The 20,094-nt window shown below is 50.9% G+C and overlaps 11 protein-coding genes across 11 annotated transcripts; 4 read left to right on the forward strand and 7 right to left on the reverse strand.

The window, feature by feature from the left end:
- Window positions 1-2,897: 2,897 nt before the first annotated feature.
- On the forward strand, window positions 2,898-3,751 carry BU25DRAFT_435582 (superoxide dismutase mitochondrial precursor; the record flags this gene model as incomplete). Its single annotated transcript, XM_033708928.1, has 3 exons — window positions 2,898-3,041; window positions 3,097-3,579; window positions 3,629-3,751. 3 exons carry the CDS (start codon window positions 2,898-2,900, stop codon window positions 3,749-3,751), a joined length of 750 nt encoding a protein of 249 aa, XP_033555488.1.
- BU25DRAFT_239761 (uncharacterized protein) lies at window positions 3,636-4,783 on the forward strand. The gene is made up of 2 exons (XM_033701508.1): window positions 3,636-4,318; window positions 4,368-4,783. The coding sequence occupies exons 1-2, from the start codon at window positions 4,122-4,124 to the stop codon at window positions 4,582-4,584; spliced, it is 414 nt and encodes a 137-aa protein (XP_033555489.1). The 5' UTR covers window positions 3,636-4,121; the 3' UTR covers window positions 4,585-4,783.
- Window positions 4,784-4,859: 76 nt separating this feature from the next.
- BU25DRAFT_239781 (uncharacterized protein) lies at window positions 4,860-6,238 on the forward strand. The gene has a single exon (XM_033701509.1). It carries the CDS (start codon window positions 5,030-5,032, stop codon window positions 5,831-5,833), a length of 804 nt encoding a protein of 267 aa, XP_033555490.1. The 5' UTR covers window positions 4,860-5,029; the 3' UTR covers window positions 5,834-6,238.
- Window positions 6,239-7,099: 861 nt separating this feature from the next.
- On the reverse strand, window positions 7,100-7,780 carry BU25DRAFT_311758 (uncharacterized protein; the record flags this gene model as incomplete). Its single annotated transcript, XM_033702145.1, has 1 exon — window positions 7,100-7,780. A coding segment is annotated over one exon (681 nt), but the record flags the coding sequence as incomplete, so codon positions are not given.
- A 988-nt stretch (window positions 7,781-8,768) lies between these two features.
- On the forward strand, window positions 8,769-9,657 carry BU25DRAFT_239876 (uncharacterized protein). Its single transcript, XM_033701510.1, has 3 exons — window positions 8,769-9,212; window positions 9,262-9,540; window positions 9,589-9,657. The coding sequence occupies exons 1-2, from the start codon at window positions 8,964-8,966 to the stop codon at window positions 9,496-9,498; spliced, it is 486 nt and encodes a 161-aa protein (XP_033555492.1). The 5' UTR covers window positions 8,769-8,963; the 3' UTR covers window positions 9,499-9,540; window positions 9,589-9,657.
- Window positions 9,658-10,066: 409 nt separating this feature from the next.
- BU25DRAFT_483096 (uncharacterized protein) lies at window positions 10,067-10,971 on the reverse strand. Its single transcript, XM_033711159.1, has one exon. It carries the CDS (start codon window positions 10,714-10,716, stop codon window positions 10,210-10,212), a length of 507 nt encoding a protein of 168 aa, XP_033555493.1. The 5' UTR covers window positions 10,717-10,971; the 3' UTR covers window positions 10,067-10,209.
- Window positions 10,972-11,004: 33 nt separating this feature from the next.
- BU25DRAFT_443852 (SET domain-containing protein RMS1) lies at window positions 11,005-13,008 on the reverse strand. Its single transcript, XM_033709388.1, has 4 exons — window positions 12,493-13,008; window positions 11,840-12,444; window positions 11,555-11,788; window positions 11,005-11,501 (listed from the first exon to the last, which is right to left on the reverse strand). The coding sequence occupies exons 1-4, from the start codon at window positions 12,614-12,616 to the stop codon at window positions 11,055-11,057; spliced, it is 1,410 nt and encodes a 469-aa protein (XP_033555494.1). The 5' UTR covers window positions 12,617-13,008; the 3' UTR covers window positions 11,005-11,054.
- Window positions 13,009-13,424: 416 nt separating this feature from the next.
- On the reverse strand, window positions 13,425-13,607 carry BU25DRAFT_312537 (uncharacterized protein; the record flags this gene model as incomplete). The annotated part of the gene is made up of 1 exon (XM_033702155.1): window positions 13,425-13,607. A coding segment is annotated over one exon (183 nt), but the record flags the coding sequence as incomplete, so codon positions are not given.
- Window positions 13,608-14,440: 833 nt separating this feature from the next.
- BU25DRAFT_239903 (RTA1-domain-containing protein) lies at window positions 14,441-15,904 on the reverse strand. Its single transcript, XM_033701512.1, has 3 exons — window positions 15,793-15,904; window positions 15,274-15,729; window positions 14,441-15,219 (listed from the first exon to the last, which is right to left on the reverse strand). Exons 2-3 carry the CDS (start codon window positions 15,455-15,457, stop codon window positions 14,516-14,518), a joined length of 888 nt encoding a protein of 295 aa, XP_033555496.1. The 5' UTR covers window positions 15,458-15,729; window positions 15,793-15,904; the 3' UTR covers window positions 14,441-14,515.
- Window positions 15,905-16,116: 212 nt separating this feature from the next.
- Window positions 16,117-17,029, reverse strand: BU25DRAFT_354688 (Isochorismatase hydrolase; the record flags this gene model as incomplete). Its single annotated transcript, XM_033703523.1, has 4 exons — window positions 16,117-16,540; window positions 16,590-16,816; window positions 16,878-16,912; window positions 16,966-17,029. The coding sequence occupies 4 exons, from the start codon at window positions 17,027-17,029 to the stop codon at window positions 16,117-16,119; spliced, it is 750 nt and encodes a 249-aa protein (XP_033555497.1).
- A 1,148-nt stretch (window positions 17,030-18,177) lies between these two features.
- On the reverse strand, window positions 18,178-19,879 carry BU25DRAFT_239900 (alpha/beta-hydrolase). The gene is made up of 2 exons (XM_033701511.1): window positions 19,281-19,879; window positions 18,178-19,225 (listed from the first exon to the last, which is right to left on the reverse strand). The coding sequence occupies exons 1-2, from the start codon at window positions 19,598-19,600 to the stop codon at window positions 18,214-18,216; spliced, it is 1,332 nt and encodes a 443-aa protein (XP_033555498.1). The 5' UTR covers window positions 19,601-19,879; the 3' UTR covers window positions 18,178-18,213.
- Between the last annotated feature and the right edge of the window lie 215 nt (window positions 19,880-20,094).

The following is a 20,094-nucleotide window of genomic DNA, read 5'->3' on the forward strand; positions in this document are numbered from 1 at the left end:
GGTCACGTTGACAATGCTCGATTGGACCAAGTATCAAGTCACTGACAATACTTGATATGAGCAGTACAATCAATCCTCCTGTCAAGTATATAAGCAAGTAGACATGCTGCCCTTATGGCATCGTGTTTGACCTCATCAATCAACTTTGTTATTGGAATCTCACCTGCTCTTGAGCCAGACAGTATACTCTGTACTACTCATTGCAACCAGTCGCCATGGTCTTTGACTAGACGACTACCCCCTGATTATCACGGCGGTTTATCACAGTCAAACCTCTGCCGCTCCGAGCTTGCTCAGTGATAACCAACCTCTGACGGCTTTCTGTACCTCTGCTCATCCCCGAGAACCAATCGAATAGTGTCTACAAGCTTTGCTTAAGACACGACTTCAACAGAAGCCAGCGGCGCAAATAGTACTACGTTGAGCGGCTGAAGCGTTTGAGTACTGTGCGGCGGAAGTACAAGCAGCAGAATTCGATGGCGATCGCAGTACTTAATAAAAGCCATTGTTATATGAGAGCCGTGGCCATCAACGATGAGCAATTGCCATGCCCTGCGCATCTTCTGCTTAGCGAAGCGCTGGAATATTTGCTCCAGCCACGCCAGTCCAACCTGATCATTTGTCCAACCAGAGGGAGTTGCAGTAACAAATACTGAGTGCTTTCCTTCATCAATATCCTCCACCCAGGTGCTTTGTATGGTGTTGGCTTTGCCAGCGTATATGAGACCCAGCGGCAAGATGCTGCCATTGGCGCAGACGCTTGCCAATAACGTCACCCACTCTCTGTTGCCATCCTGTAGCGTCTGCCGTTGCTTCTGTTGCTTGTACACGTACCTTGAGAATATCCTCTTGCTCTTGTTGAGTACGCCAATCGCAAAGCCCTTCTCATCCATATTGTACATATGACGCGCCTCGATGCCAAATTCGTGAATTGCGCGGTACAGGATGTCAAAATAGAGGTTGTACTTCTGTGCGGAGTCTGCATAATGACGTTGTTTGTCCATGGTGGAGGTCCATTTGTAGAGGAGGTTGTCAGAGTGTTTGTCAATGAAGCGAGTAACCCAGCTATCAGAGATGGGTTGTTGAGCGAATTCTGCAGCAAAATTTTGTACCATTTGCCTTGTAGGTGGTAAGTGACGCGCTGTGAGCGATTCTATGTACTCGCAGAGCTCACGCTCTTGTTGTGGGTTGAGTTTGCGGCGTTCTTCGTCTGCGATCGCACGGGGGAGTGTCACGCCTCTGTCATTGCGCGACACTGTCAAACGCGACACACCAAGCTGATCAGCAATTTCTTCGCCAGGTCTCTCTGCACGCGCATTTTCAAGCACATCAAAAACGGATGTCATTTGGTGGAGTTATGGTGTTGAGGATATTTTGTTGTTTTGGTGATCGCGTGCACCGAGTGGACGCGTGCAGCCTGTGCACGATTACTGTAGGCCAATTCGAGGACATTGGTGCCATGCTCAACTACTTCAAGAGGATCCATTTCCACTCGGCTTTCATATGAAACCAATCGAACAGCCATGCTTCTCCGATATGCAGTCGATAGGCGAAGCCCCCCCCCCCCCTTGCCCAATCGTCATGACATGCGTTCACGCGATCATGTCTTTACAAGTATCATCCACACGCTGAGGTTCGTTGTCGAAAACATTGTCTGTTGACGGGATCGAGGTAGCTATGGCAATGAGTTCGAACAGCTGCAAATCAACATGTAAGGCAGTCTTGTTGATGTCTACCATCGGCGAAGCCTAGACCTTAATCAATGTATGACTGGAAAATTGGAAATGGCAACGTAATGCCGATTTTTCGCCGAACATGCGAACCAAGATCTGACACAGTCCACAGCGGTTGGTGTCAAGACTATGGGAAGGTTTCACAAGGAATCCGAGCGGCAGTCCGTGTTCGTGTATCTTCAAGCACTCTGTGAGGTACCTAATTCTCAGATGATGACAGGAGTCGCATAAGTCAGCATAGAGATCAGGTAGTGTATTGCAATCATGACAAGGATCGTGGAAGAACTCATAGCGTGCCAGATATATGACCTTCTTCGTCTTGGGTGCGATACAACATTGCGGTCGGACACAGAAGGCATGGCTAAGGCACGATCACGTTTGAGCAAGCCAATATCGGGACCAAAATGGATTCGTTCGCAGGGGGTAGGAGGGTTTGAATGGGGAGCCTAGCTATTCGCTGATGTTGTTATTGCATGGCTTGGAAAGCGCAGCGTGATGCGGCTGTGCAAGGGTTTGGGCAACCATGGTACGTGAAGGCTGAGCGAAATTCCAGTAATTTCAACCTGCCATATCAAACCTGGAGGCCGACACATACGATAGTTGCTACTCAATGTGATGTGTTCTGAAGACGTGTTCCATGCAAAGGCACAGGTGCACAACGCGTACCCATGAAGGTAGAGGTTTCTTAGCGCTAGTGTGACCGTCGCGTGGCCAGAAGGCGCGGTTGACGACCTCCTCGTCTCTTCGCTCACCACCACCGCGACCACAACATCGTAACGCCCAACGTTGATCCCGACCTGACGTGTTTTTTCCAGTAAGCTCTCGATCAGATTGTAGTCAGAGCTGAAAACGACTCGGTTCCTATTCCCCCGCGTGACATTTGCCGTGCTTTCTTCTGTCCGTCTTTTGCGAACGGATCGAAGGTCCAAGGGAAGCCAAAAGAAGCGCGTTTTTATGAGGTTCTCGTTCCTGAACCTACCGTTCTGCGGGCTTCGTTGATACACATCCGGGGTGTAGTGTAAAGAGTGCAACGCATCTGCGTAGGATCGCGTGGAATTGAGGCAGTTTCCCCACACCATACCCGATTGGGACGACATCACCACCGAGCACCTTGTTGGAGTCGACATCTGACAAACCGTCAAGCACGTCAGACACGTAGCAAAGATGCGGGGCACGTCGGCTCTGTCAGTCTTGCTGCCCTCTCTCTTTTCTGCAACCAACATTCTTGCTTCAGAACAACAGCCGTTTGAGTTTGGAGAGATGTCTGCACCACAGTATACGCTGCCTCCCCTCCCATATGCATACGATGTAGGTCCCGGTCTTACCTGGTATACTCATACTGCAGTTTATTGACAGCTTACAGGCATTGGAACCCCACATCTCCGCCCAGATCATGGAGCTGCACCATGGCAAGCACCACCAAACATACATCACAAACCTGAACGCTGCTCTCAAGACACAAGCTGAAGCGGTGCACACCTCGGACATCACATCTCAGGTCGCTTTCCAGCAAGGCATCAAGTTCAATGCCGGTGGACACATCAACCACTCCCTCTTCTGGCAGAATCTCGCTCCGGCAAGCTCTTCTGAAGCTAAGAGCTCTGCTGCGCCAGAGCTTGTGAAGCAGATCAAGGCAGTCTGGGGTGACGAAGACGAGTTTAGAGAGGCTTTCAACGCTGCATTGCTCAGCATCCAGGGCAGTGGTTGGGGCTGGCTGATCAAGGTCGAGACTGGTAAGGAGCAGAGGCTCGCTATCGTCACAACAAAGGACCAGGACCCTGTGGTTGGCAAGGGCGAGGTTCCGATCTTTGGTGTCGACATGTGGGAGCATGCATACTACCTCCAAGTAAGCTTCGTATTTGCTCTCGATGGAAAGTTGTATTGACGGTGAACAGTACCTGAACGGCAAAGCTGCGTACGTGCAGAACATCTGGAATGTTATGAACTGGAAGACTGCTGAAGAGCGCTTCCTTGGTTCGCGTGCAGACGCTTTCAAGGTCCTCAAGGCATCCATCTAGACATTTCAGGTATCCGAAAATGACAAGAGTTACGATTGCTGATTTATATGCGGACATTTGCATCCCGGTGCAACATGCTGACGCTCGGAGTACCGTATTGTCTTTAGTGCGGGAAACTGACCAATCAGGTACTCTCCTGAAACATGCTCAAAGGGACGCATTCGCACTCAGCCCTCAAACACGCAACAAAGGTCCGTGATTTCCAACAATTCTTCAAGAGCGCAAGTAGCGCCTCGATATTAATCTGTCAAACCCGTCGACCCAAATTATCCTCATCATCACTTTAACGTCGCTCAAGCCTTACTTCAGCCTTACTTCAGCCTTCTGTTCACGGACTATTTGGTCACAGACCATTAAACCTTTGATCACAATGTGCAATGGCAACTCAAGTCGCGTCAGCCAGGGAGGCTCAATCGCTGTCCTCAGGCCGACACAGCACCTGCGGCGGTCGAACACCGATGAAATGATGCTTTTCTTTCACAATCAATTCTCTGCGTCAGGCACAAGCGTGGAATTTCAAGGTTGGGACGATGATGCGCAGAAGGAGAGGCATTGGGTCGTCATTCAGTAAGTGCAGTGTATTGACTCTAGATCCTCCTGCTGATCCAACATGCAGCCGCGATGGCGACCTTTCAGGTTCTGCGTCACCAGCTCAGACACCAGCATTCTACTCATTTCCACTAGAGTCAAGTGATTCATCGATAATGCATCTGCCGCGAAAGTTGGACCTTGGTGTAGGTGATGCAGGAATCATTGGCCGAAGGATCTCGGTCATGACAGGATCAACGAAAGGCCCTTTGACGGTTGCAGAGGGCATCGTCGGGTGGAACTAGAGTTGTGTGATGGGCATCATCGGCGTTGGCGTTGGGCGTTTGTCACTTCCACAATGATCACTTCTGCGCTCCTTCTTCTGCACAGACACGCGATTTCCGTTCTCATGTCACAAAAATGGTCTTTCCATATCATCAAGTCAGACACTGCAAGCAGAGCGCGTCCTACCTCGCATTAGACCGTGTTTCATCACACCACGGACCACTCAGTTGCTGACATTGGTTATTCTTTACGGCTCTCGTAAGGATCCGAACGCCTCTACACAGACAGACAATTAACGTTCGCAGCTTTACAGAGATATCTCTTTGACGAGACATTGATTCACCATCGAAAATATCTTCATCGCGACGCCTACGCCGATACAGCTGAAACCGCGGTCGCACATCGACCTGATCGCTCACGCTCTTCACTCACAGAGCCTACAGATACAACGCCGGAACTCCCTATATGATGGACAAAGAGAGGTCTTTCGCGACGGCTCAGATTCGAGACTTGGTGGTCAGTAAAATGCGAGCGGGTACGAAGGCGGAGGACCTGGCGAGCAAGTTCGGGCTGTCGTGCTGCCACGTCCGCGACCTTTGCAACGAATCTAGTCGACCCACAGGCGATATGCCGAAAAGACGCATGTTGACAGATGAGGAGCGAGATTGCACGATCAGTGAGCTGCAGGCAGGTGCGCGAAAGGTGGACGTGGCGTACGAATTGGGGCCATTAGACAGCACCATCCGCGACCTATTTTGGAAATTTCGAGCAGAGAGATCCACTGCATCGAGGCCGATCTCAAGCTATACTAGCGAATGTGTTCACCTCGAGGATCTTGGCTTTGAGATCGAAGACCTGTTTCTTCTGCAATGGCTGAAACCGGTGGAAGTTTGGATCGAAGAGATACAAGACCAGATTACCGCACTTGAGCGCAGATACCCTGAAGGGTTTGCTTGGCAATACCTTCAAGAAATGGTCAAGACGTTCTCCAACTCAGTCCAGATGATGGGTCTCAACGAGATACAACGCGCGCGAAGGATGCACGAGGAGCTTGACAACCTTACTGAGCACATGAACAAGATCGACGCATTGTTGAGACAGTTCGGCAAGGAGGCGGAGGTCAGTGCAGGCTGTGTCAAGTTGAGCCTTAAGCGCCCGACCAGTGACGAAGATGAGGACATACCTTCATTCAAACGCCACAGGATAAATCTCTCAGCACCTGAGGATGTTACCTCTTCAAGCGATTCCACGCCTGTGGACTCTCCATAGCAGACATAAAAGCAGGCTATGGTGCGCAAGAGGTCTAGAACGACAGCAAAACCTATTCTTTTATTACAACATTGGCGAAAATGCAAAGCTTGTATTTCCTCCTTATGCTGACCTCGTGATGAGTGCCTGATTCAAGCGCTCTACTCACTCTTGCTGTGTGGGCCTACCTTCACCAGACGCTCTTTCCTGCTCTAATAGCACCACCTGAACAAACGTTACGTTCCGCTTCATCTCCTTCTACGCAAACGCGCTAGTAGATTGGAGGCTTCTGCACATACTTGCTAAAATGAAGATTGGGGCTGGTGGTGTTACACATGCAGTCTTAGGCGTAGTTCACGGGAAGCCGCAGACGTTTCGCCAGTAGTAATGACAACCCCAGAAACTGGAAATGCTTCCTGTAAACTTTTGTTTGCTGCAACGGAAGACTTTCGATACAGGAGGCGAAGCTGGTGACGAATCCTTGTTCCTACACTAGCAGGATATGTACTATCAAAGTATGAATGTGAGTTTGGTCTGACCAGGCAGTTCAGTAACTGAGGTCAAGCTGGCCATGCGAGACGCATAACAAATCCTTTGAAACTCAAAACCTCGATTGTCGGATCCCGGCACCCGGATCATAACATCGTACACCCACGTCTAGAGACGCCTCACCATGTCGCGCTGCAACCCTATTGCAGCAGATCCCGCAGTTATCGACTGAATAAAAGACCGAATTCTCCGACTGGATTCATATCTTCACTCATTGAGCATCCGTAAGAGTTGGATTAGATGCCATGAGGAAGACAAGAGGAACCGGAACGAGGTGCTTGAAATGATGGCTAGCCTACCCAAGGATCACCCTGACGTGGAGTTTTGTATCAGGTTATCCATAAGGCAAGAGGAGATCCTCGGGGAATACGCAAAGGCCGAGGCCCACCATTCTAAGTATGAGAAAATGTGCCGAGATATGCTGACGGAGATGGGCAAGGAGATACAGAAGCGTGAGCTTTAGAGACGCAGTGGGTAGCATTGGGATCTTGTCTGTTGGAAAAGAAAAAGCAGAACATGAAGGGGCAGGGTTGGCTCATGAGCAACGAACGCTAGGTAGCCGACAGGAAAATACCGTGGAGGACGTCAATCTGTTCAGATCATGTGTGCCTTGCCACACGATGGACTCGATAGCTTCCGGTAGTAGTGCACGTCAGGTAAAGGTTTTTGTCGGTGTCTTGACATTTTGATTCAGCCTTTTCCATTTTCTCGTGACCAGAGTTTGACTTTTCACTCTTTATGCACTTCCTTCAAGATCCTCCCTTGCAGCGACCGACACCCATTCTCCCAGGCAATCCATGCTTCTGTCTGCCTAATCCTCCCATGGGCCTCCACCAGGAACCTCCTCATCTTAATCGCAACCAACATACCAAACAGAAGCGACCCAGTGGTGGTACTCCACTTCAGCCACTTCGACTGCGGTCGACCCATTAATCTGAGATCATTAAGCACATCATTGAAGCATTGCACCAGATCCGGAGAATTGTCAGAGAAGCCGCTTGGTTTCACGAGCTCCTTGAAAAAGCGACAAGTGATGATGTTGTCGATAAGCTGGCACTCCTGTTCGTAATCGGTCCTGTCAGAAGTGACTGAGAGAAGTGTGACAGTCTGTTCATTGCCCATGGGTAGGCTCGTGCGTGTGGCGAGCGTCAAGGCACTGATTCCGTCCCACTCGAAGAGCTGCTTGTTGCATATGGGGCACTTGTTTTTGTGCGGACCGTCGCTTGTGGCGAGCCAAACAAGGCATCGATAGTGGATCCAGTGGTTGCATGGTGACAAGGGCAGGAATATCGATCGGGTGCCGGCTTTGTCCCATTGCATGTTGCAGCTTACGCATGCTTGTGTGACGTAGGGTGGACGGTTGTGACAGTCCTCGTCGCGCATGAGGACATGGTCAACGTACTGGAGCAGTGATGAGAGGGGTGTTGCTGGAGTCTCAATCTCAGCTTTGATTCGCAGCTCGTTGCCACCTGCTACATCTGAGCTGCCGCGTTGGCCTGAAGCTGGATTTGACGGCGCAATTTCACTAGATGGTTCTGCCTCAAACGACGCAAAGCTTTTCGCAGGTGGTAGTGGCGGTAGGTCGAGTTGGTCAGCAGGTGGTGAGAGGTAGGCGAGAGCTGCATCGGCAAGCGCCTGAGGTGATGAATTTGTGTCGAATGCGGTGCTTGCTTGCTGCATCACGATGTTAGTGCTGGATGTAGTGGCTTGGCAGGCGTGAGGTGTATGAGATTTCAAGGTGTGGGGTCATTCTCGCTAAAGCGGCAGGTGCAAGATGAAGTGAAGGTGGAACTGCTTGTGAAAGCACTAGCCAGTGGTCGCGCGCTGTGCGTAGCACTTCACTTGAAGGGACAAGGAAAGCCCGAGCATAAGGCCCCCTTCCACATGCCTTGGAAGGATGCAGCAGAATCATCCGTGGTGACTTCTTTGCTTGTAGGTCATGGTGTCAAGCCTACATCACAGTTCACCAGCATGGCGCGTTGTGTGCTAATGTAGGTCATTAGGAAACTAGCGATTGATGTCGAAATTAACATTATCCTCACTCGCCTAGCAGGGTTGGACTTTGTGAAGGCCATGCATAGCTGTGATGACTGTGAAGAGTTCGAATCGTGTGTCGATGAAAACTGTTACTGACCGAGTGTCGAGGCAGTTGCATTTGAAAACTGTTTCCAGAGAGCCATTTAGTTGCGGATTCACTTTCGCGTGATTCATCCAAAGATCCGTGATGTTGTGTGGTGCTGTTTAGACTGCTTTGTCAACGACGCGCAGAACTTCTGCGCGATCAGATGACAACTCGAGATTGACACTCTTGCTCTAGATCCTGATGCAAACAAACTGACCTATGATGAGTCTTGGCATTAAGCGTCAACAGCAATCGCAATGTCCAAGATTCCGAATGTCAAAGTCACGATTTACGAGCAGGCGAGCATCTTGCGAGAAGTAGGCGCCGGGATAAGCATTGGACCGAACTCTTAGAGGGCCTTGGAAGTGCCAGGTGCTGCAGATGCTTTGAACAGCGGACATCCAACATGGACAACTCTGAACTTGTAAGTTGATTTCTTCTGGATGATGCGGCATGACGTACTGGCATTGAGATATAGTGATGTCCGATCAGGTGAGGAGCTGCATCGCCGTGAGAAGCCAAAGACGAAGTCTGAACATGCTCCAATCCGAACATAAAAGAACCAAACCGCAGTCTGCGTTACTATCTCGCATCCAACTTGGAATCATTCAGTTACCAAAGATGCTGGTACGTATTGTAGATCAAGGTACTGCAGGTGTCGAACTCTACTTTAAAGATGGCTCTTCAACTATCGCCGACTTGGTAGTTGGCACCGATGAGATCCGCTCAGTATGTAGGTCCTACTTCAATGGAAACAGTTGGGCTGACGGCTATGCAGGTAGTCCGTGACGCAGCTTGGTCGGACTATGAGACCAAGTTCACGGGTACCACGATCTGGCGCACGCTGCTAGCTTGGGAAGATGTGAAGGACCTGGACCCAAGATTTGAGATCACAGGCTGGTGGCATACGCCCACTACCCACGTGTACTTTTCACCTGTCGGTGAAGGTTTGGGGGATATTGCTGCGAGAGCGTGGCATGATCAGGTTGTTCACAGCACCAGCAAGATCAGCTAGGGTGTGCCAGTTGACAACGCACATGTTGAGTCGCACTTCACGGTAAGGAGCTTACGTATCGTGAAGATGCAAACGCTGACTTCGGCATAGGAGTATCTTCCTCAGATCCAAGAGGCACTGGCACAAGTGCCACAGGGCGGTTGGTGAGAGTTTGCTGCTTTCGCAGGTCCTGAGTTGGACACACTGACAGCCTGGAACAATGAAATAGTTCTTTTTGGCGACTTATCCCATGCCTTATCTGGTGCATTTGGGTCCGGTGCCGGCTTCGCTATGGAGGATGGCTGGATCCTGGCTCAGTCATTGGCACACTTTGATAACGATCCCAGCAAGGTATTGCCGCTCTCCGACCAGATTCGTCTGTCCTACTACGCGCACATGTACGTATATCTCGCTTCCGAGGCAGCTCATCGCGCGAAGAATTTGCAGGACATCGTCAACCCCTCGTTGGTGAGCGAGTGGCTAACAAGATCATCTCCGATGGCGGGGCAGACATGTTCTGGATCTATCAGAATGACACCGAGGCGACTTGGAAGCGTGCGATAGTGGAAATCGGAGTCCAACCTTAACGCTTTCGACAGAAGGGTTCCCAACTATCAGGCTACAGTCTGTGGAGGCGGCGATGTCGCTGCAACGCACAGGTGTGGCGCTTGTTGAGTATGACAGGCCTGCCGTTTGGCACACAACAGCCGTTCACCGTTCACCACTTCTATACTATAGTCCAGCCACGCAGCAGCACATGACATGCCATGTTGGTAACAATTGACCATAATCGATCAATAGAACCCATCTCGAAGCACGGGTGGGCTGTGAATGTATGCTCAAGTTAATCCTTGCCCGGTGCTTCTGCTCTAGTTGATGTCCCGTCTTCTTTTTCCATCTTCCAGGAATAGGACGCTCAAGGATGCAGGGCGCACTCTTCACTACGCCATTGCCGTTATCACTACTTGCGCCGAGTGATCGAGAGTGCAGCATCTGCTTCGAAGCATATATTGAGCCTCCATCGCATGGCTCATCTCTTGGAGCCAGGAAGGAGAGTGGGCAGTGCGCGTAGAACTGGTGGCGGAGGTTGCTGGGATGAGGCGATGCTGTGGTCATGTATTCGGCAAGCAACGCCTGGAAGCGCACCTTCGATCCTCGGGGCCCTAGAAGAAACAATGTCCTCTCTGTCGCGATGCCTGGTTCCGCGAGTGCACTCGTCCGGGTCAGAACACTTGACATTCCCCTCCATCGCAGGCACAACGAAGCAGCGAAAGAATTACACGCTCAATGTCTCTTACGGCAAATGACACACGTCGTAGCAGGTCCAGAAGATCGAGGGGTGAGCATGATCAGCAGCAGACCTTACGAGCGGCCCCAGCGCAGGAAGGGGCTAGCTTCACACAACGAGTGCGCGAGGGGCTCGATATCGAGGATGGGAGTGACGAGGTAGGGAGAACACTGGAGGAGGTGGAGCAAACTCTGAGAGACTTCTATGGCCGATCGGAAGTCTAGAACGAGCGACGACTCGAGCAGACCACGATGTTGCCTGTTCATTCTTTTCGTTGGGTTGGTTAATCTTATGCCTGGCTCTTTATCTTCTTCGCTGGGCGTTCATCACTCTCGGTATTCGCAGCATCGGTCCTTGCCTTCAGCATGGCAATGGCCTCTTCGAGTAGTACTTTCTCCCCCCACCTGACCTCGATTGCCATTCGGTGTTTGTTCGTAAGATCAGATTTCTTCATTAAATCCCGATCCTCCCGTACTGATGTAGGATACTCTGTAAGCTTCTCCGTCAACACTTCAGCAATGACTGCGTTTGCGATCTCATCACGCTTTCTCTTATCTGCTACAACCTCTGGCTTGTGCTTCTTGATGATCTTTAGTGCATCTTTCAATTCTTCCTCGAGCTCTGGGAAGTCATTCATCTTTGCCTCGTCTACCAAACGACCCTCTTCGTTGGGTGCGCCTGAGTCGCGCTCAATGATGAAGGGCTCTTCATTCTCTTCTGTGCCTATCCCGACTCCCTATGAAACTATAAGTGACGATGCTCTGCAAAGGAATCATGAGGCTCGCTTACCATATCAGTCAGGTTCGAAGGTGACAGGCCAGTTGCTGTGCTCAATGCTTTCGCAACAGCGCTACGGGGAATCTCAACCTCATCGTATCTGTGGTACTCAGGCGTGACATAACCATAGCGCCTCAGCACTTCAGATGAAGGCATAGCCCCATAGTAGTTCAAGATTTCGGTCCCAGCTTTTACGTCAGAACGAAGACTAATGACTTCAAGACTTACGCCGTGATTGACATGTGCCTTAGAGGAGTCAGTCAGTATGCATGTACAGCTCATTGATAGAAAACTAACGTTGAAGTCGGCATTGGCATTTAGGATGTCAGCCATAGGCACCATGCCCAGCATCCTCTGTGCATCCTTGTCAACTACCCAGCCATCTTCATCCTCTTCTGGATCGTCTTCTTCGTTGTCCAAATCAAACGCATATGCCATGATAGTGCTGCCCATCTGATGTGCGAGACTGAGCAATTGTTCTTCTCCAAGCTCTTCAGCGTCCGCAGGGTAGAAGACCGCTGAGTTTTGCAGAACAACAGGAATGATACGGGAGCGAAGCTTTTCGTTACTGGCTTGCTTTCCGATTTTCTCCTGCGTCAAGACGGTGCCTTCCAGCTCTTTGAGTTCCGGTTCGGTCCAGAACATGGGCGTGTCAAAAGTTGTTGGCAGGACATCTAAGTAGGGCTTCCAACGTGACCCACTACCCTGCAGATGCTCGTACAGCATTATCAAGATCAATGACTCCCAAGGATCGAGCGGCTCAGTGTCTTCGTCCTCTTCTTCAAATGCGGCTTCGAAAGTTCTTGGCAGTTTCTTTGGGAGTTCTGATGTCTCAACATTGATGATGGCGGACCTGGGTATCGTGAACAGCGTACAGTCTTGAGGTATGTCCTGTTTAGTCACTTCTTCAGGTCAGCTCACTGATCTTGGAGGTAATCATGTAAACCTACCGATGCCTCGACCTGCGCCTTGAGACCTTAGGTCTTGGATTTCAATAAGATCATCCCTGAATTCACCACCTGCTGACTTGAACCAGCTCAAGAAGCGATCTGTGGCTGCCTGGAAGTCTGTCATATCTGGAGTGAATGTTTAGAGCTTCCAATGACTTTGACGTAGTTTCTTCACAGGAAGTTCTTGGGCGAGTAAGAAAAGTTTTCTCAGCAACGACTGTGGTTATGCCCAGGGAAAGGTAGCGAATAAAAGGTTAGGGTTCGTGACAGCTTCGAAGTAGGCGCCGCAGACAGTCTTGAAGTGTTCAGTAATGCACAATAAGCGTGAGGATGATCTCTGATACGCGTCGCGGGCGGAGAGCGCAGGAAGGAAAGGACTTTGTACGCTAGCGACAGAAATGGACTAGACTGGGCACGACCGCTTCACCCGTCCACAGGTGTAATGATTGATTGATTAGTTTAACGTCCTAGCTGAGTCTAAGACTATGGAAGATGAGAGAGGTCCACGGGTGTAAGGTTGATGGGAAAACCACAACCACTCCTCCTTACTCAGACTCGAAATAGTTTCTTGATAAGAACTGGTAGATGCGTAACCAGCAGTCAGAAGCTACGTCATCACTTTAGCCCTACAGACGCGCTCAGATCCACCGTGACTCATACAACGCCTCCCTAATCCTCTCCAAAGCGACCTCCACCTGTCCCAGCTCCTGTCTCGCTTGCTCGTCATCTAACTCTAGCGCAGCCAGACTGTTCAACGTCCGTTCGACTTCAATCAACATTTCTCGCCTGCCCGCGTTTGGCGCAGGAAACCACTCCGTTCGACACAGCGGACAAGTATGGCTCCACGGGTTGCCGCCGCGTATGTGGTGCTCTAGGCAGTGACGGCCGAAGATGTGCTTGCACTCGCCGCGGTTGTGGATCTGTACTGCATATTCGTCTTCATCCTCAGGTAGGTCTGGGTGCACGTAGTCCTGTGGCGGGTCAGCAAAGGGGTTGTGGCAGATAGTGCACTCGATGTTCGCGTCGTTTTCAGGAGAGAGATCAGTGAGCTGTAGAGGTTGGGTGTTTGTCGCGAGGAAGTTCGCGATCTGGAAATCTGGAATGTTGTTTGGCATGTTTGCGTTGTTTGAGATGGTCGTTGGTAAGTAAGAATTGTTGGGTGTTACAAATGTCGATAGCAAAAGGTGCTGAACTGCTGGTAATCAGAAAGAGTGCGGTTCAATGCGACTTGAATGGTATAGTAATTGGGGGTCATGAACTTGTGAAGATGAGGGGACAGCCGGCGGATGGTGACGCTCGCTTGATATTGACAGGTGCGAGAATCGTCATTGACAGCGAACAGTATATCGTCACCAAAGACTCCAAGACATGTTGGACTCATCACTATCGCAACCACGACTATCTCCCTTCAGCTTCGTATTGTCTGAAACTACACCGTGCACTGCACTGTTGCAGTAGATACTATGGATACTCACCGTCTGCCGAACATGCTGTACGATGCAGGTCCTATGACTCTCCCCGCCTTCCTCGCCAACAATTTAGAGCATTGTAGCATACTCGAACTTGTCAACAAGAATAGCAGCAAGTTATGCCCGCTCTGCTCAAAAGATATGTGCGACTACAAAGTATTCGCACGTCGTCGCCGTACACGTGATACATGCTCTTATCTAGCTCACTGCGAACCTGCTGTGCACATTCGCTTATGTGGTCACATCTTCGGTGCAAGGTGTCTATTGCAACACATTCGTGGCGGCAGAAGCGACTGTCCGAAGTGTGGTTGCGTGTGGTTCAAGCCGGCCGAAGGACACGTACGAGAGCGGTCGTTGAGGGAGAGCAAGCTGTGGGACTGGTGCTGGGGTTGGGATCTGGGCATCAGCGGAGTGGGCGTTCCGATAAAACCCTAATACTAGATGCCTGAATATGATGAAGATACCCTTCTAGATTACTTCTCTACTTGGTCAACCCTATTGAGACCGATCTATATGACAAAGGAAGTTTGTAAACAAAAGAAACAATCCACATCTTACATCTGGCTAGCAAGAGGCCTGAACGGCTCCTTTGCACTGTCCCTGTAGCCCATCTCCAATCCACCCTCCTTGCCCATCTTAACCACCTTTCTGGCTAGTCTCCCAGGATGCACAACCGCCATCATGACCACGATGACCAGCATAAACCCTCCATCAAAGATGTACAGCGGAACTTCACTACTAAGAAGCCACCCAGAATCACCCTGCTTGAACTCAAGAATCCTAATGAAATTCCGGACAAGGAAGAGTCCGCTGACGAAGTACAAACTCCACACATTACGGCGCCATGATAGCGTTGGGAGGTTGGAGAGGTTCGTCGGGTTGCGGTTCAAGCGAAAATGAATACTCGCCATAAGCGCGATACAAATGAAGAAGATCACGACCTGTATAATCAACCCCACCATAACCAGCGTAGTACCGGTACTCAGAGTCTTCACGTCCGCCCGCATCGCACTTCCTGCGATCTGACTGATGAAGCACCCAACATCGAAGAGCACGAAGAGCTTCGACACCCAGCGCATGCTGATTGGTGCAGAGTGTGCAGCATCGACAGCATTGACGATGCGTTTGAGCGACATGTAGATTGTGGCTGCGAGCATGGGAGCGGCGCCCATGATGAGAAGGGTGGAGATGATGAAGGGCAGGATTTGGTGGATGTTGTCGTGGGATTTGGAGCGGAGGTAGTAGGAGCCTGCTTCCACTTTTCACTAGGGTTAGTCGCTGCAGATTATGAAGTTGCTGGAGGTAAACCCACTAGCGGTGCCAATGATCATTGGGATGGGGAACCAGGCTCGATAGGGGAACATGAGCACGAGGTGGAGCAACCCGGCAATGGCGAACATAGCTACGAAGGCGTATGCCGCTGTGTCGGAGGGGTTGTATGGATATAGTGGTTGGTCGGTGTAGCCATCCTTGCGCGTATAGAGGTGGTGTAGCATAGTCGCTAGTTGCGGTGCGATCGGTACCTAGTCGCGTCTTGAGTGCGGTAGTAAAAGAGCGTGGTGATTTGAAACTGAAACCAAAGTGTAGAGGTTGAGGGACATTCAAGATACTTAAACACTTACAGTTACAAGGTTGCAGTCGGTGCTCATCTGCGACATCAAACGTGCATCTCTTTCGGTGCGAATACGAGAGGTGCGTATCGGCGCTTTCTAAACGCATCGGCCAATCAAAATGCTCGAAACCTGCGTTTCATCCCTATTTTGGGTGCCTTGACAGCGGAGACGGCTATTAGCATATCATCAACCGGGAAAAGCTTGCGAGAAATGCGTACCTTTGTAGCAAGGTCATGCGCATTGAAGCACTGTCGAGTGTTGCGACGCGCTGCAAAAGATACTATGAGATCGTGTCAATACCAAAAAGGGAATGTACAGACAGGTGTCGCAGATATAACAATACAGTAAACAGTTCATTTGTCAACTATCTTCCTCTGCGCTCGCAAAGTTGCTTGTTCTACTGTATAGTTCCAGTTGTACATTTTACTGCACCCCCCCCCCCAGCAACAGTCACAATGACAACTAGCTGTTCCAAACGTGATTGGCCTCGGCTTGGACAAAACAAAACCTCAGTTTCGCCGAATTTAGTCTTCATCCAGCTTTTAGATAACAACAGTGCCGTTCTGGCCGGTGATCAAACCAGCCTCACCAGGAATGACAGTACCGTTCTCGATGGCCGCAGCATGGCCCCTAGCAAGCATACCATAGACGGGTAGGTACTTGTCAAGGAACGGAAGAACCTCACCAGCACCAGGAGTCGCACGCCAATCGCGCATGAGATCGCAGACGATAGAGAAGAGGCTGACAAGTTGGACACCAGCTCGCTCCATGCGGGAGTTGGCGGTGTCGCGGATGAGTTGAGTAGTGGTGCCAGATCCCTCGATGTTGGCGAAGACAGAGTAGCCTTCGGCGCGGAGAGACAGGGCGAGGAAAGCAGTGCAGACGTCGGTGACAATGCCGGCAACGATGATCTGCTTCTTCCCAGAGGCTTTGACTGCGGCGCGGAACTCGGGGTTGTCCCAGGCGCTAGGTGATAATCAGTCGTGAACACAAAGGGAAGAGGGAGGCGTCTCACTTGACCTCACCCTGGCGGCGGATGAGAGGAGCGTCAGGGTACATCTCGAGCATCTCCTTGGGAAGAGGACCGTTGGGGCCGGTATCAGCAGAAGTCGTCAAGATCACAGGCAGGTCGAACAGCTTGCCAAGCTCGGCGTGAGCCATGATGTTCTCCTTGTAAAGAGTAGCATCCCAGTCACGAGCAAGCTGGTAGAGGCCGACCTGGAGATCGAGGATGAGCAAGAGCTGAAGCACGTGTTAGGTTCGAGGTCGGTAATAGCAGATGGCGATCGATGTCAAGACGAACCGAGTTGTTCTTGTCGATGCGCTCCCATGGCACAGCTGGTAGTTGTCAGACCTGGTTTATTATGTAGTCGAAGGTTGTTGTAACATACCATCACCATGGACGGCACTCAAGAGGCTGGCAGCCAAGAATGCAATGCTAGCTCCGAACTTCATTTTCGATGTTAATATGCAAACAACTGGAGTTGGCAGAAGCTTGTCTGTTGAAGTGATGTGAGGATGGTGTGATACGAGGATGGCGTGATGATACTCTGGCAGCCGCATGAGGCTCTCTTTATACTGCACCACCTTTCCTCTTCGTCAATCCATTTCCTACCTCCAGCTTCCAAAGTCCGGCCAAGCTGCAGAACCCACATCGTGCCGAACATACTCAGCCTATCCGCCCAGTTGAGGCTTGCCCGTGCGATGCTACTATTGTTTGCTTGGGTAGAGATGCATGGAGATTGCATCGTAAGTCTCACCAGCTGCGAGAGTAGGTTCTTAGACTGATTTCGAAGATCTGACGAACTTCTTGAGGATAGAAGGTTCAGCTTCTTGAGATCCAATTGGTGGACTATCGCGGGGAAACGTTGTGCAATGGTCCGGTAGCCTGCCTGTTGCTCTGGTGTAGCTCTTAGGCAGGCTGGACAAGGCTAAAGTCCGAGTCACTGTACTAAATGCGGTCTTTGATAAGCCATGACTGTACACAAAGTCGTGGGGCTGTCCAGGACGCCCAGACATAGCTTCTCGCTTGAGGCTGTTTGACATGCAAGCCTAACGGGTACCCCGGCTCTTTCAATGCAGGTAAGCAACTCAATCTTATTCATCAGCATGTGGTAACCGCGTCTAATCGCATTCTGGGAACAATTGCATATTAGCTAATGCAGGTCGAAGGTGTCGAGAGCGGAGCAACGCTGTCAGACCAGTTTGGTTAGAGATGATTAATGCTCTTCAAGCGCATTATGTCCCGAGCAAGCACGCTACCACAGTCGCATCGTCTCGCGCTTTCCCACGTTTGGTCTATGATAGTAGTAGAATCAACAAGCTCTGTGGAGATAGATGGAAATAGCTGTAGAATCGCCAAATCTTGGAATGAGGCTCGAGAATTGCGCGCGAAGGATGTTGAAGTTGCTGGAACGAAAGAAGTGGGGCTCCTCCACAGCCTCGCACTGGCTGACCGAGAATCAGTCATCATAGCTTGGATTACGTCACGAGCACCTTCATCAAACCAGACAGAGTCACAGAGATGCAATTGCACAAGTCCTTGTGTAGTAGCTTTCATTAGGTGATTGCATTATTCGAGTACATGATATATGTGATAGTACATATGCTTCTTTCCACGTACAACACTGCGCGCACGCTTATGTGGAGAGACCGTTGCGGCCGAGGAAGTCCTGGATGATCTGGTAACCGGCGGTGGCGTTGTAGTGGAAGTTGAGACCGTGACCGGTGTTGGGCTGGATGTATGCCTCGAAGGCGGAGGCAGCAGGGAAGGCAGTCTTAACACCAGCGGGGATGTTGGCAGCAGTGATGTTCTGGGCCTGACCGTAGCAGTTGCCGCCGCAGAAAGGAACGTCGTACTGGCCGGTGATGACGAAGGCAGGTCCAGTGAACTGTGACACCTTGGGTGCGTTGCCGATAGTCATGATCTCACCAGCAGTGACGGGCTGCTTGGTCTTCTCACTCTCGACAGCGAGACCAACATCAAACTGATCAGGGAAGAGGAAGGCGTACTGAAGGGCAGTGAGGGCAGAGTGCGCGAAGTAACCAGAGGGGTAGTTGTACTGAAAGATGGTGTGGTTGTAGCCATTGATGAGATCGTTGATCTCGGTAGAGGCGACGTACTGCCGGACCTCTTCGGTGTCAACATCTACGCCAATCTTGTTGAGGATGGCAGTCAGACCGGGGACAATGTCACCCTGAACACCATACTGCTGGGCAAGAGCCTGGACGCCAGTGGCAGATGCATTACCAAAGCGGAAGGGCTGGTTCAGGCGAGCGCTGTGGAGGTTCCAGCCAGCGACGATGTAGGGGAAGAACTCAGCAGCATTCGAGTAACCTGTAAGGACAACACCGTTGGTGTTGTTGGGGTACAGAGCAGAGAGCCAGAAAGTCTGGACGGAGCCGAAGGAGTGGCCAACGTGGACGACCTTCTCGTACGAGCAGCTGATTTCAGAGATGGAACCAACACGGAGCTTCTTGGTGACCTCGTTGAGGGCCTCGACCTCAGCCTGGGCCTGGATTTCGTTGAAAGGGTCGCCGTGGGTGGAATTGCCAATACCGAAACGGTCAATGGCAAGCGTGCTATAACCGGAAGCAGTAGCTACGTTGACGTAGCTGTACTTGTAGTCGTCGTATGACAGGTCCCAATAGCTGAATATCGTTAGTCACATTGAAACATGCTGTGTGAGGTTCATGATGAACGTACGTCTTGTCAAATCCAATTCCATGGGACAGAACCTGGACAATGCCATTGCTACCGCCATCGGGTGTGCAGTACTGCGCAGAGATCTTGATGCTCTTCTGGAGAGTCTGGAAGCCGGTGAAGAGCTCGGCGGTGTAGTTGTACTGAAACTCGTTGAAGCGGGTCGCGAACGCGCTGGCATCGAGGTTGGTCTCAACGGGAACCTTCTTAAACACACCCTGTCGGGAGGAAATGTCAACGGGGATGCTGAGAGTCTGGCACTGCCTTGCGGCAGCGTAGCCAGCAAAGAGCGAAGTAGCAAGCGCCTTCAGGGTAGGTGCCATTGTGTATACTGGTTTAGTGGAATTGGGTTAACAGACGAAGAGTGGACAGAACAGGCCTTCAACAACGGGTTGATCGAACAGTACTGTCATCAGCGGCGTGCCATTATATATATAGTAGTCAGGTACCCATAGTGAAAGCAGCTGCAGTTAGGTGAGATAACACCCCAACTTGGGCCCGAAGGCGACTCGTACGCACGGTCAAGGCGTGTCCACCATGAATCCGCTGCTTCTGAGGCTGGTGAAAGCGCCATTTGGAATCCAAACCCAACTGGAATTGTTGCGGCTCGAAGCGTAACATCGTTCACCCGGTCCAGTGCAGCCGCAATCGCCCACTTTGGATAGCTTTGGGAGCTATGGTGATGCAGCTGGTTCCAAAGTTTGTGTTTAGCGTACGTTGGCCATACCCCAGCACAAATAGTTACCAGACTACCTCCAGGAACATCGTGATGTGGTGTTTTGGCGTACAGCAAAACAAGGCACCCACCTGAGATAAT

This window comes from Macroventuria anomochaeta, assembly GCF_010093625.1.
Source record: "Macroventuria anomochaeta strain CBS 525.71 unplaced genomic scaffold BU25scaffold_57, whole genome shotgun sequence".
Taxonomy (NCBI): Eukaryota; Fungi; Ascomycota; class Dothideomycetes; order Pleosporales; family Didymellaceae; genus Macroventuria; species Macroventuria anomochaeta.

Coding starts and splice junctions, on each gene's coding strand:
- BU25DRAFT_239761 (XM_033701508.1), top strand. CDS start 4,122: ATGTGCAATGGCAACTCAAGTCGCGTCAGCCAGGGAGGCTCAATCGCT. Junction 4,319..4,367: donor AGGCATTGGGTCGTCATTCA/GTAAGTGCAGTG, acceptor TCCAACATGCAG/CCGCGATGGCGACCTTTCAG.
- BU25DRAFT_239781 (XM_033701509.1), top strand. CDS start 5,030: ATGATGGACAAAGAGAGGTCTTTCGCGACGGCTCAGATTCGAGACTTG.
- BU25DRAFT_239876 (XM_033701510.1), top strand. CDS start 8,964: ATGTCCGATCAGGTGAGGAGCTGCATCGCCGTGAGAAGCCAAAGACGA. Junction 9,213..9,261: donor GCACCGATGAGATCCGCTCA/GTATGTAGGTCC, acceptor ACGGCTATGCAG/GTAGTCCGTGACGCAGCTTG.
- BU25DRAFT_483096 (XM_033711159.1), bottom strand. CDS start 10,716: ATGTCAAGTGTTCTGACCCGGACGAGTGCACTCGCGGAACCAGGCATC.
- BU25DRAFT_443852 (XM_033709388.1), bottom strand. CDS start 12,616: ATGACAGACTTCCAGGCAGCCACAGATCGCTTCTTGAGCTGGTTCAAG. Junction 12,445..12,492: donor AGGCGCAGGTCGAGGCATCG/GTAGGTTTACAT, acceptor GACCTGAAGAAG/TGACTAAACAGGACATACCT. Junction 11,789..11,839: donor ATGCCAATGCCGACTTCAAC/GTTAGTTTTCTA, acceptor GACTCCTCTAAG/GCACATGTCAATCACGGCGT.
- BU25DRAFT_239903 (XM_033701512.1), bottom strand. CDS start 15,457: ATGCTACACCACCTCTATACGCGCAAGGATGGCTACACCGACCAACCA. Junction 15,220..15,273: donor AATGATCATTGGCACCGCTA/GTGGGTTTACCT, acceptor CCTAGTGAAAAG/TGGAAGCAGGCTCCTACTAC.
- BU25DRAFT_239900 (XM_033701511.1), bottom strand. CDS start 19,600: ATGGCACCTACCCTGAAGGCGCTTGCTACTTCGCTCTTTGCTGGCTAC. Junction 19,226..19,280: donor GGAATTGGATTTGACAAGAC/GTACGTTCATCA, acceptor AACGATATTCAG/CTATTGGGACCTGTCATACG.